General features: G+C 40.9%; 2 protein-coding genes across 2 annotated transcripts in view; both read left to right on the top strand.

The window, feature by feature from the left end:
* Positions 1 to 2,780: 2,780 nt before the first annotated feature.
* LOC308362627 (T-box brain protein 1-like) lies at positions 2,781 to 6,039 on the top strand (the record flags this gene model as incomplete). The annotated part of the gene is made up of 6 exons (XM_080835358.1): positions 2,781 to 3,469; positions 3,757 to 3,911; positions 4,105 to 4,223; positions 4,536 to 4,694; positions 4,810 to 4,871; positions 5,220 to 6,039. 6 exons carry the CDS (start codon positions 2,781 to 2,783, stop codon positions 6,037 to 6,039), a joined length of 2,004 nt encoding a protein of 667 aa, XP_080691484.1.
* A 4,112-nt stretch (positions 6,040 to 10,151) lies between these two features.
* Positions 10,152 to 13,666, top strand: part of slc4a10a (solute carrier family 4 member 10a) — a gene marked incomplete at both ends in the record, with an annotated part of 48,087 nt that continues 44,572 nt past the window's right edge. Inside the window, one exon of the mRNA XM_080834119.1 lies at positions 10,152 to 10,199. Coding sequence (XP_080690245.1) covers positions 10,152 to 10,199 — 48 coding nt within the window. The remainder of the gene's footprint in view (positions 10,200 to 13,666) is intronic.

Raw genomic sequence — 13,666 nt, 5'->3', positions numbered from 1 at the left:
CTTCAGCGAAATAGGCTACTATTCAGTGTTTTACATTTAACGAAATATATCAGTGGAGGGAGGGTCGTCGATGCCGCCGATATTTTATATGATGCAACATCTAGCCTACCATGCTATATGAAAAAACGACTAGCTATCGACAGCAATATGTCATAGACAGAGCTGTGCATATGTTAGAACCGCCGGTTTCAAATGTAAGAAATTCACTTATCAATGTAGGCTACTAATGATGTTTTGTTATATAAAGTAGGAAGCGTGTTAAGCGCACACTGTTGGATGCAACAAACTTCCATTGCCACTTAAACCATGGGTAATACATTTATGGTAATATAGTTTTTCACCCCCTTTCCCTACTTTCGCCACCAGGTGCAATTTTAGGACATGCTGCCGAAAGTGAAATACCTCCATTTAAAGAAGTACATCAAATTGCACGCCAGCTTCACTTATTTGGAATTCATAAGTGAAGGTAAGACATCCTAAGAGGCTTAACAAGATATGTTGCCCATGTATCAGCTCCTCATATCACAAGACTGGATGTAGCTCATATGTTAAAAAACTAGGCTATACCTGTAACACAGTTTATTGTAGACTATTGTGTCTCATATAAAAATAAATAAATAAAAACTTCTATTATTGATCAATCTTGGTAAGATCTGTATCACTGTTGCGGCTGACTTGTTTAATTTAGTCTACCATTAACACAAAGAAGTGCAGAGTTACTAATCCAAGATGCAGTACCATAATATTGCCCCAAATAAATGCAGGCCTAAAATAATAATTAAAAAAGATAAAAGCAAAGTTATAGCTTCAGCTTCAGTTATAGCTTCAGGGTGCTGTTGGGAGCTATAAGAAGGACAGCATTTGGTGTAACGTAGACTAAATGTAACACTTGTGTATGATTAACAGGTCAATCAAGATTTTCTGCTGCTGTTTTGTGTTGAAACAGCTCATTCAAGCCAAAATTCATCAAAGAGGCCAACCAGCTGACTACGTCAACTGACCTGTGTCATTTGCTAAAAGCTGCAGAGAAGCTCGCAGAGAATGATGACAATGGTACGCTTCGCTGCATGTTTTTTTGACAATACTAATCTTTATTTTAACTTTTTCATTTTATAAATTGTCTGATACATTCCACCCCAAACAGATTGTGATAGTGACATGGCTTCTGTACTGCTACTGCTTCATCTTTTGCCACCTTCAGCTGGACGGAAGAGGAGGACCAAAATAAGTCCAAGGGATGCAGAAGACAAAACGGTGCACTTTCACAAGGTAAATCCTGTAAGTTCCCTCACTTTTTAATGTCCTACAAGACACTTTTTTAGCTCTGAACTTTCATTTTTTTCCTCTCCATGTGGAGTATGTTTTTGACAAGACTAAGTACAGGCCTATTGTTCAGGAGTCCAGTAAGGAACATGATTTAAAACTAAAGGGGTCATTTATACTTGGCTTACTTAACAGTGTATGTTTTTTTTTTGTATCTTATTTGTTTTTAGTCATGCAGCTGCATCGATGAACACCTGCAAGAAAGATCTGGCAAACCATACATCCTTGCTGTTGGCCAAACCCAAAGCAGAATTGACACCTTCTACATCGCAGTGGACAAACAACTCATCCCCTGCCAAGCCACAAGCTCACTGGGTGCTTCTGATTAACTTTTCAAATCCCACTACGTTATTTGTAGTAAAAGCAATAGCAAGGTCTAGTTCTGATTTCCTTCTGGCACAATGTCACCAAAAATTAAAGGAATGTTTCTTATTAGACAAAGAGTCTGAATGGAGTTGAGGCCTATACTATTGCCAGTACTGTCCAAGTTCACCCTTGTTGGACGATTTTTGCGCTCTGAGTAGCCATAATCAAAAGCATAGATCCATGTTTTGGTCAATAGTGTCACCTTATAGTTAACAAGCTTTTTGTTGAAAAGTTCAGTGAGCATTTCCATGCCTATCAAGTCTTTGAAACCGATGAAAACGATGTTATTAGAGCAGATTCTATTGAAATTTACAAGCCCTTTGACTTACAAAGTTCTTATGGCAATAACAATGGACTTTACATTATGCCATTATTTTATTTGTTAAAGTACAATGTACATGCTTGGAATGTATTAAAATTATAATGTGAATGTAATGTCATCATCTTTCTGTATTTTTTTTTCACTGATAGTAACACAATTGCACTTCAATGTGGTAAAGGTATAAGACAGTAATTAGAATTTAAAAACTCATAGAGCACTCTAAAGTGTCATACAATAACATTGTAAATGTTATAAAGTAACACTAAGTGAAAAAGAGTTAACACAATTGAGTGTGAAAATAAACACTTAAAAGTGTTATAAATAACACTGTGGATGTTATGAATTAACACTCCCAGTGAAAATAGTTAACCTTATCCAGTGTAATAGTGAACACTTAAAAGTGTACTCAACAACACCACAAGTGTTATGGAATAACACTCCCAGTGAAAAGAGTTAACACAGTACAGTGTAGAAATTAACACTTAGAGTGTTAGATTTTTAACACCACAATGTAGTTAAAATATTAACACTTTGCAAAGTGTTGATTTAACTCTGAATCAGTGAGGATTATATAAACACTGGAAAAGTGTTGAATTTAACACTATGGGAGTTGAATTAACACTGGCTATTTTGCTGTGTACTTCCGATCTCAAATGGCCAATAAGCCGCATCTATAGCCTACAGCAAAACATTTTGTGTTGCAGGAAGACAGTCACTCTGCGCGCCCTGGAGTTGCTGAACGTCAGGAGCCGCCAGTCGTCAAGGAGGTATGCCGCTTAAGGTGTGTGCCTCGCCCTCTATTGTGCTGTCCGACGGACTGGTGAAAGTGGGCAGTGGTTATCTTAGTTATTACGGTTCCGAACTGGTCAATGGGGACCATCCCATAATGTCATTTACTGACAACTTGGAGAGAAACTCGACTCTTAAGAGCTCCTCCAGCGAGCTGACGAATCATTCGCTTGCCATATCTTTATCTGAGGTGAAGGAGTCACAGGAGGAGGAGAAGGGGAGCAAGCGGACGACAGCGCAAGACGCGGTCCCCGAGGATAGGCACACTGTCGATGGATCTAACACCGAGAGCTACTTCTCATCTCCACTTTGCCATGCACAGTCCCTTTCTTCTGCTCCAGGTGCCATGTTCACTTACCCGGGCCAGCATGGTCCAGCTCACCCGACCTTCTCTATTACGAGTCCGAACCCCTACATGGCACATCATCCCGTCATTAGTGGACATTACAACGGACTTCTGACGAGTTCTTCTCGACAAGGATACCCAGCCGCTGGTTACCCTTATGCGCAACAGTATGGGCATGGTTACCAAGACGGTCCACTTTACCAGTTTTCGGCGGGCCCAGCTAGTCTTATATCAGGCAAGGCTCAAGTATACTTGTGTAACAGGGCGCTGTGGCTGAAATTTCACAGACATCAAACAGAGATGATCATTACCAGACAAGGCCGGTATGTATCTTGCGTGTACATTTTCAAAAGTCATTAAACAGTAACCAGATGTAGTTGTTTAAGATATAAAAAAATTAAACAGCCACATCATTATGAAAACATGTCATGCTTAAAAATGGGCTATATGTTTTTGTATTTTTAATTATCCATATATCCGTTTGACCAAATTCTGATACTTTGTAGACCAGTTGTCAATCAAAACAATATAATATGTAAAAATATAAATATAAAATGTAGTTCATATTTATCACTGAAAAATAATGGAATCTTTTGCCGTATTCTCTTAGACGGATGTTCCCATTTTTGAGTTTTAATGTTACTGGCCTTGATCCAACGCTGAAATATAATGTGTTCGTGGATGTCACCCTCGCGGACCCAAATCACTGGAGGTTTCAGGGAGGGAAATGGGTCCCATGCGGTAAGGCGGACACAAATGTAACAGGTAAAGGACGAAAACAGCCGTTGTGATCTTTAATTTTCCAGCGTAAAACTCCATGCGTAAATTACAATACCGTAATTCCATGGAAATATTTGTACATCGAATTCTTGTCAATAACTCATAACTGAGAACACCAAACTATTCATGTATTTTGTTCGATTTTAAGATTTTATTGTTTTGGTTTTTATCTCACCAGCTAACAGGACACATATGCACTCGGATTCACCAAACACTGGTGCGCATTGGATGCGTCAGGAGATTTCATTCGGAAAACTGAAGTTAACTAACAACAAAGGCGGCTCTAGTCCAGGACAGGTAACAAAACATTTGTATACTCTCAAAGTGTTTGTAAAGCGTTGGATTTAATTCCCCTAACCTATATTAAACTGATTTGATCATATAAGCTACATCATCACAATACTACTGATGCTTTACACGCAGCATGTTACCTCATATCACAAATGTAAACTGCGTTCATTTTGTTTCCCCTAACCTAATCACTCATAACAGGATGGAGACATCTGTCACACCGACAGTTTTTTTTGGCCATTGCAGGCGCGTTGCATTTCTTTTGGTTTGAATAAAGGCGAATTTCACACCTTTATTTAATGTCTTTTTTGAGTCCAGATGGTGGTTTTGCAGTCTCTCCACAAGTACCAGCCCAGGCTGCATGTGGTCGAGGTGAACGATGATGGAACGGAAGACACAAATCAGCAGGGCAGAGTGCAAACCTTTACCTTTCCCGAAACGCAGTTCATGTCGGTCACAGCTTACCAGAATACAGACGTAAGGGCAAGATGGTGATTGATGGTAGCATGGCTCTGTTCGTCAGGCTACAGTAATTATGTAGATGACATAAGATATCATGCATGGATTTATTGTTAAAAGTTCTATTTTTTAGATCACCCAACTGAAAATCGACCACAATCCATTTGCAAAGGGATTTCGTGACAACTATGACACGTAAGTGTAGATTCGTTAGCCTTCTTGTGCGTAAACCACTATATATAATAAGGCTACTCCAACATTTATCAAAAAATAAAGAAAATAAATGTTCTATAGTTCTATAAATCTCTCCAAATTTGGTACTTTTCAGCAACTTTAGCAGACCACTGTAATTATATATATTGAATGTTATATTGTATCCGTATTTATATGCCTTATTTCCATTATTTGTTTAACATAATTTACACGGAGGCCTATGTGCCTTTTAAGACTATGTGGTAACGATTTCTTATGGATTTTAGTTCGTATCGATCTAAACACGTTTAGGATAATTTTGCCACAATTTGTGCGTATTTGTTCAATCAGAATATACTCCGGGCTCGACATTGACCGGCTGACCCCGTCGCCAGGTGATTCGTCACGACCGCAGATGATACCCGGGACTCGGTATGCCATGGGGAGTCCTTTCTTTCAAGATCAGTTCAGTCCCTACGCCAAGACCCATTTTAACCCGGTGTGTGGATCTGCCCCTGGTCTTGACATCGAAAGAACTTCTTCTCTGATATCTCAGCAGCAGGCCGACGATGCAACGACCTCTGCGCAGAGATGGTTCGTTGCGCCCTCGGGTAACCGGCTTGACTTTCCAACTTCGGGATATGACACAGCTGCAGCGGCCGACTTTGCAGGTAACGCGGCCACACTGTTGTCCTACACGGCGGGAGTGAAGGCACTGTCATTGGCCAGTGCCAGTTGTTCCAGTCGTGCGTTTGGTTATTACACCGATCCCAATGGTTGGTCTTCGCGAAGTCCACCGCCCTATGCTGTTAAATCCCCATCTACTTTATCAGGCTGGACACCTACCTCCACGGAGAACCGTATTGAGAAGTCAACTTATTTGGGGGATGACGAGAATGCCGAAGCTGAGAGGTCGTCGTTACAGGTGTGCGAGGACTCCAAACCCAAGGATATGGCGGAATCTAACTGGATAGAAACCCCAACGTCGACTAAATCAATGGAATCAGGCGACTCTGGGATTTATGAGCACAGCAAACGGAGGAGAGTATCCACGCCTGGAACTGCGGGGACAGAGGGTCTGTCTCCTTTAAAAACGGATTCTACCGCCTCGCAGGAATGCGAAAATAATTCCAAGGATCTGAATTACACATGCTTTTACTCACAGACTTAACTGCCGAAAACCTCAGTGTCGTCAGGCAGTGTACAATTTGTTTACTAGCCTAAATGTATTTTATGTTTTGCTTTTCATGATGAGACTCAAAAAGGCATACTAGGCCTACATACAGGATATTGCCACGAGAAAGGGAAAGGTCTTTACAGGGGAAACATACATTGAGTATTTGATCAAAGTTTCACATCAGGATATTACTCTGTGTACGTTTAATTGTTTGGAAATAGGCCTACGTCACTGCCAAATTACTTGTAGGTATACCTTACAATCTGGCGATTTTTTTATTTAATTTTGTGCGGTCGGTATTTTGACCACAATGGATCCCCACTAGGGTCATCTGAGGGAAAAAGAGCCATGTGCAAATCCGTGCCCACATATTTGTTAACCGTGCAAACGACCTAAAGACTTTTAAGAGTAGAAGGAACGGAGCATTTCGAGGTTCAGATCGCAAACAATCATAGAAACTATGTTTAAGCGAGTGTCTGCCTGTGCGCTCCTCAAAGGAATTGTAAGTTATATTTTGTAAAGCTTTGCCAGATGCACGTCAATGCCTAAAAGAAAGGCTACGAGATCATCCATCTCCAGACTCATGCACCTTTCGCGAAAGGAGAAGGTTTTGGAACTTGAACTTTCATTGTTTGTAACCTCAACCTCAGATTCAATTAAATCAACGTTGAAAGCGGGATGTTGATTTAAACTATTAACATTTGACCACATGCCACAATAGCCGGGGAGCGCCTCTCACAACTTGCTCTACGTTTTATCGAAAGAAGGTGAGCTAAAAAAATCGATTTAGATGAGGTGATCAACACGTTTTTGCGGGAATAAAATGTCGCAAGGTGAATTTGATGGGTTAATGTTGTCTCAGAGTTATAGGCCTATAGCCTATAGCCAAATATAGATTGTAAGACTGTTTCCAATAATCCATCAATAAGCTGTCTAATACATTTAAATATAGATTTTCTGTCATTTGATATTATATTATATTTATTGTCATGCAGTTTGTTAATGCAATGCATTTCTAGAATTAATATGTTGAAAATTGTTGACTCAACTGTTTCGAGTCTTTCCTTATATCTTCTGTTTAGTTTGTATTTACGCGTGATGATATTGGCTACGGCCTGCGTGTGCGGTAGTATAGGCCATGTGAATATTGTGTTTGCAGCAAATAATAAAAACACACATGCACCGATAGATGGACATAATAAAGTAATAAAACAATTTTGATTTCATGTAATTAACCGACTTTGAATTCGTGGATCATTAATTACATTGTCCAACCAAAGAAGTATAGCCAAAACTAGTAATATAGTAGGTAAAATAGGACAGCTGCTGTCTAGTAATTGCCTACGTCAGTGTACAAACACGTTTCCCTCGATTGCCCATAGATTCTCAGGGACAGAAAGTTGTGTGCGTAAAAACAACACCCCGTTCCACTGACTTCTGCCATTGATTGCACCCATCCGCAGGATATCAAGCTCCGCCCCTGCCCAAGCAGTCCGTTAGCCCGTTTTACATTACAGTATAGCCTACACAAATGACCTTGGATAACTTTACATCAGGGTAAAAGATAATTTACTTATTCATTCTTCGCTATTTCACTGGTGTGCTTCAGTCGGGTGTCTACCACCGGACATGACTGTCAAGGGACCCAGCATCTAAAACAGAAAAACACAGAAGCAAAACAAGATTACTATACTTACTATCAGGTGGAGTAATTGTTCAGCCTTGAGTGCATATGTTTTCCCTGAAGACACATGATAAAGGACACGTCATCAGCCTAGGACTTTTCTCCAGGCCTCATGTTCTGGAACTCAAAATCGTCTCATAGGCCTCATAACTGGACATCACCCTGTACATAAGTCTTTATAGACATACGTTTTGTCAAACAATAAAGTCTGGAAAGATAACGATAACTGCTCCCCTGCTAGCCTCAAACTGAAAGGTTGATTTAAATCTACCCTTAAATCTAGATCAATTGGATTTAGGCTACTTGACAAATACAGTCGCTGTCTAAATTGTCCATGTTCTCTGAAGAAATTAATCGTTTGTAAATCCGTCCGCATGGTTTACAAATATGTGGGCACGGATTGGAAAACCATGGGCATATATGACGTATCCAAGAGCACGGATTATTAAACTGTCATGGCTCCTTTTTTTTTCTCAGCGGACACTCTGGAATGCGTCATTTCCATTCTATTCTTATTCCTTAAATGGCAAGCAACTGAAAAGTTTCTAAAATCTCCAGCCAATTAACTGCCATTTATACTAAGTCTCTCAACTCTTCAACTCAACTCTTGTTGAAAATATACTTGTGATAGTTAATAGTTTAGCCTAGCCTACTGGTTTTTACTGTGAATTGATATGGATGTGTTATTTATTTCAGTAGATCTAAAAAAAAAAGCTACTTTGTCCATTTAAAGCGCCCTCACTGTCTAAGGTGAGGGTATTTGTACAACCTGTGGTGAACAAAATACGCATTGAATAACATCAGTATAATTGTGAAGGTAGGCCTATACCTAGTCCACTTCTTTTGAATTGTTGAACGTATAAGAAATGAAAATGTGGCAAATGCCCCCAGAATCCGGCTGGCAATTTCGTTACAGGTCTGTAGGTCACACAATCAAATAAAAGGTACATTTCTGCCAGGTACATAACGAATTATGATCACTGATGAATTACGATCATAGCAGATGGGCCGAGTACATAACTGAGAACTCTGCTGCCATCTTCTGGTAAGAGACCTGTACCCCTACTAATTTTGAAACTTAAATGGTCTATCACATGAGTCTAAAATTAGGTTTATACAGATGTATGCCTTTTTGACCGTTAGACTAATTATTACTGTGGTGTTATTTTTTATTATTATATATATATATATATATAGGCCCTATATTAATTATACATCAGCATGAATAGTCTAAAATCAGTGCTGATTACAAAAGTGTAGCGCTAGATCGACCAGACAATCCTTACGGTCTCGCCTAAATATGGTCTATAGACATGCTCACAATACAGAGAGAGATACATAACAGAACTGTAAATTCTGACTTTCACATTATGACACAGGAAGGTGCCTCCATTAGGCTTCTTAAGTGTTTTGCATTTCTGAAGGCAAAAGTCGGGTCGTAGAAGCTGGTCAGTCAAAGCTGTCATATACATTTCCTCTTCCGTATTGCACTTACCCATCACAAGATGGAGCCAAAGTCTGATCTTTTATCGAGGTGGTATTGTTTAGCCAAACGAGTGAATGCGAGAGACGGCTGGAGTCTTAAAATCTTTGGCCCCATTTACAATTTGAATTGATACACTAACTGTGAGCTATGGGTCATCATTTATGTAAAGATAACAAAATCACTTCTAATTTTCACATTCTATCCATTATATGATTGTGTCTCCTTTGAGAGAGGATCACATGTTCCGTACGCAGCATGCTGTATGCATGCAAACGATTTTGGAAATGTGATTGATGTGATTTCTGTGATATGAGAACCACTTGAGGCTAACTCTAGCTTGCTTCTCTTCCTATTTTAGTGCAGGCTTTGTGCGTTCACACACTGCATCCACATCCACCCGTTACCATACGGCATTCGATTCCGAGGCGTAAAGCGCCCTATGCCTCCAATGTGCGTTGGGAGCACGTACCTTCTCAGTCTGTGAAAATCAAGGGGGACTGCACGCTCGCGACTAGGTTAAAGAACCCCAAACACTTGTTAACCTACTGCCATTGTCAGTGTGTTAATACTGTTGTGTGTGGGCAGTAGCTTACACCTACATAGCAGCCTGATGCAAACCGATCTGTACCGTAAAAAAGCCTCTCTTCATGGTTCGGTGTGTAGCCTATAACCAGTATGGACTCACGTGCAGCACCATCCGCGTCATGAGACGCAGATTGCACGCTAGTAGTAGGCTACGAGTGCGTGAGGGAAGGAAAGGGCGCTCTCCAACCGGGAAAAAATAACGGGGGCAGGGATAAGCTATATTGTCAACGACATGCGATAGCACTGAGTAGGTTCATATGAAGTACTAGGCTATAGATAACCATCCAATATAGCCTCCGGGAACTTGCAAGGAACAACGCCAATATACTGAAGACGTGAAAAGGAGGAGAGATGGATATAAAGGATCAAGGAGCTCAGATGGAGCCGCTTCTGCCGCCGGTAAGAACACGCTCGTCGCATTTGACAATCGGCTCAACGCCCCTCACTTAATTTATCTAAAGGAAAAGAGCATCCTCACATTGTCCATTTTCTGTATCGCTTTTTGAATTCCAGCATTTATCTCTGACTTTGAGCATCTTCGTCAAAACAATGCATAGCCTACAACTACAGTAGCCTCATGACAGGAACAAAGAAATTAAGCTTACATTATGCATTTGCCACCAATGAATCGTAACACGCGAATAATATGGAATCTAGTCTTCGTCAGTTTTTTTTACTATATGGGGCCCACAGTAGCTTACCAACGCATCGAGGCATCATGGTAATAACAGGAGGGAACACTCCAAGCTGTATTTGTAACGGAAAGGCCTTGTCTTTGTACGTATTCACCAAATCCACGTTAAGGGTTGGATATATGACATTCAACTGCCTGTCACTAGTTGCCTCATTCCAATCTTCAGCAGGCAGCCCCTCCCCCTCAAATCTTGTTATGCTGCATCCTCCCCGCTATGTCTCGTTCCCGGTGTAATACTCTTATTGTCACGACAGGCAGTACAGTATCCTATTTTTAAAAAGAGTGCTTTTCCGACTCAGTGGGATTACAAAAAAGTAGTAACAGACATGAGGTTCTCCCTAAACACATGATGCCAGACACTCTCCAGTGCATTAAGGTGTGTTGGGAATTCCCTGCTACTGGAGGGGGTTGCACCAATGTTAGCCCTGCCTTCATTTCTCAAATTCAAACTTCCCCTCAAAGTGCCTGGAAGTGAAACAGGTGGTTCAATCTCCGCTCCTGATATTGACCATCACTGCCTCTCTGACCTACTGTCTCTTGGGACCAAAGCAGAGGTAACCTTCAATCGGTGAAACAGTCTATAAGAAAGGTTATTCACTGATACATTTCAACCAAAAGATTGCACTTGAAGAACCTGTAGCAGCAGGCACTACTTCTACAGTAGAATTTATAACTGAAAAAAACCCTCTTTTATTAGAGTAACTCTAAGGAACCTTTATCAATACGTGCTAAATAGTTATTATATGGAGACAGGTCAGAGCATTTTGTAAACCACAGCTATCTGAAACAGTGCAGATGAGTGGTTTTATGTCTCACAAGACCCACAGGTAGACTTTCTTCAGCATCCATCCAAGTAAGGTGGGTCATTTGTTAATAAGGACCCCCAGTGAGAGCAGCCATTTTGTCCCAGTCTTGGCTCGCCTGCACCATTGCTGTGTGGATGGGGGTAGTGAAAATTAATCTCCCCCCTACTTGGTCCATGTTCTATGTTCACACCCTCGTGCTATAAAGGTGATTAGGTACCTTTCTGTGGATCATGACATTCATCTCACCACCGCTTCCATGTCAACAAAAGCCTCTTTCGATTTCAAATTTCACTAGCATTAAAGGTGTTCTTAAAGCAGCTTTACTGCTACAAGCACAAACCCTTCAACAGTAATTATTGTATTTGGGTTATTCTATCCTTCTACCCCTCTTTTTCTCCTTCTCTGTCTCTCTCTACCTGTCTTTCTCTCTCTCTGTCTTGGTCTGTCTTTGTCTGCCTTCCTCTCACTCCATACTGAATCTGGGTGAATATCTTTCATTTCAGCAAGTGCTCATTACTGTAATCCTAAACAGATGCACATGTGCCCGTGACAGTAAAGACTTTGGAAACTGCCGGGGCTTTAGTTTGAAAACACACACACACACACACACACACACATAGCTTCATTAGACTCTCCATGCATATGATGTAGCTCTGCTGTTGCATTACACCCAGTAAAACCATAACAACACAACAACGTGTAAACATGCAGTCAGTAATGTTAAACATCTTGCCTTACATTTTTAAAACAAAAAAGACTGCTTTGTATGTGAGTGGGGGCTGAATTTGTGCCAGCTGAAGTCTATGGACTGAGTAGCTGCAATCTGACTGTCCTGCTATCCTTACTGGGTCAAGTATTTCACATGTCAAACAGACACAGCTTTTTAGAATTGTAATACTCCATCAACAACACCCTAATCTATCTATCCATCTACTTTTCTATCTGTCTGTCTATCTATTGTATTTGAATATGTACAGTATATATACATTTATAAATGTACAATGGCAGGGCACCCCTGGTCAAAATACATGTTACTCTGAATAGGTAAGTGAGTAGAAGGTAAACTGATCTCCAAAAGACTGAAACAGTCTTTTCACATTCAACAAGATTAGTGTGGTTAGTGGTTAAGCGGAAAGGTTAGTGTGGTTAGTGATTGAGCCGAAAGGTTAGTGTGGTTAGTGATTGAGCGGAAAGGTTAGCGGAAAGGATAGTGTGGTTAGTGGTTGAGCGGAAAGGTTAGTGTGGTTAGTGGTTGAGCCGAAAGGTTAGTGTGGTTAGTGGTTGAGCGGAAAGGTTAGTGTGGTTAGTGGTTGAGCGGAAAGGTTAGTGTGGTTGAGCTGAAAGGTTAGTGTGGTTAGTGGTTGAGCTGAAAGGTTAGTGTGGTTAGTGGTTGAGCGGAAAGGTTAGTGTGGTTAGTGGTTGAGCGGAAAGGTTAAGTGTGGTTAGTAATTGAGCGGAAAGGTTGGTTAGTGGTTGAGTGGAAAGGTTAGTGTGGTTAGTAGTTGAGCCGAAAGGTTAGTGTGGTTAGTGGTTGAGCGGAAAGGTTAGTGTGGTTAGTGGTTGAGCTGAAAGGTTAGTGTGGTTAGTGGTTGAGCGGAAAGGTTAGTGTGGTTAGTGGTTGAGCGGAAAGGTTAAGTGTGGTTAGTGGTTGAGCCGAAAGGTTAGTGTGGTTAGTGGTTGAGCCGAAAGGTTAGTGTGGTTAGTGGTTAGTGGTTGAGCCGAAAGGTTAGTGTGGTTAGTGGTTGAGCCGAAAGGTTAGTGGTTAGTGGTTGAGCGGAATGGTTAGTGTGGTAAGTGGTTGAGCTGAAAAGTTAGTGTGGTTAGTGGTTGAGCTGAAAGGTTAGTGGTTAGTGGTTGAGCGGAAAGGTTAGTGTGGTTAGTGGTTGAGCGGAAAGGTTAGTGTGGTTAGTGGTTGAGCTGAATGGTTAGTGTGGTTAGTGGTTGAGCTGAAAGGTTAGTGTGGTTAGTGGTTGAGCTGAAAGGTTAGTGTGGTTAGTGGTTGAGCTGAAAGGTTAGTGTGGTTAGTGGTTGAGCTGAATGGTTAGTGTGGTAAGTGGTTGAGCTGAAAGGTTAGTGTGGTTAGTGGTTGAGCTGAATGGTTAGTGTGGTTAGTGGTTGTTTTGTACAATTCTAGAGTGGGTGAAAGGAAAGGAACACCAACAGAAGATTGGGCACCAGAGAGATTTGAGCAATCAGATAACTTTTACCAAGGTCTAATTAGCTTAATAAGCTTAATTAGCTTGTTAGGGCTGTGATTGTTATGAAAGGTCAGGTGATGCAAATTCCAAAGCTCTAACAATACTCCTAAAAGACTCCTCAAACCTTGTTCTCTAACAATACTCCTAAAAGAGTCTAAATGGTGGTGC

This window comes from Sprattus sprattus (assembly GCF_963457725.1).
Source record: "Sprattus sprattus genome assembly, chromosome: 3".
Classification (NCBI taxonomy): domain Eukaryota; kingdom Metazoa; phylum Chordata; class Actinopteri; order Clupeiformes; family Clupeidae; genus Sprattus; species Sprattus sprattus.
This window is presented reverse-complemented; position numbering and strand designations above follow the sequence as displayed.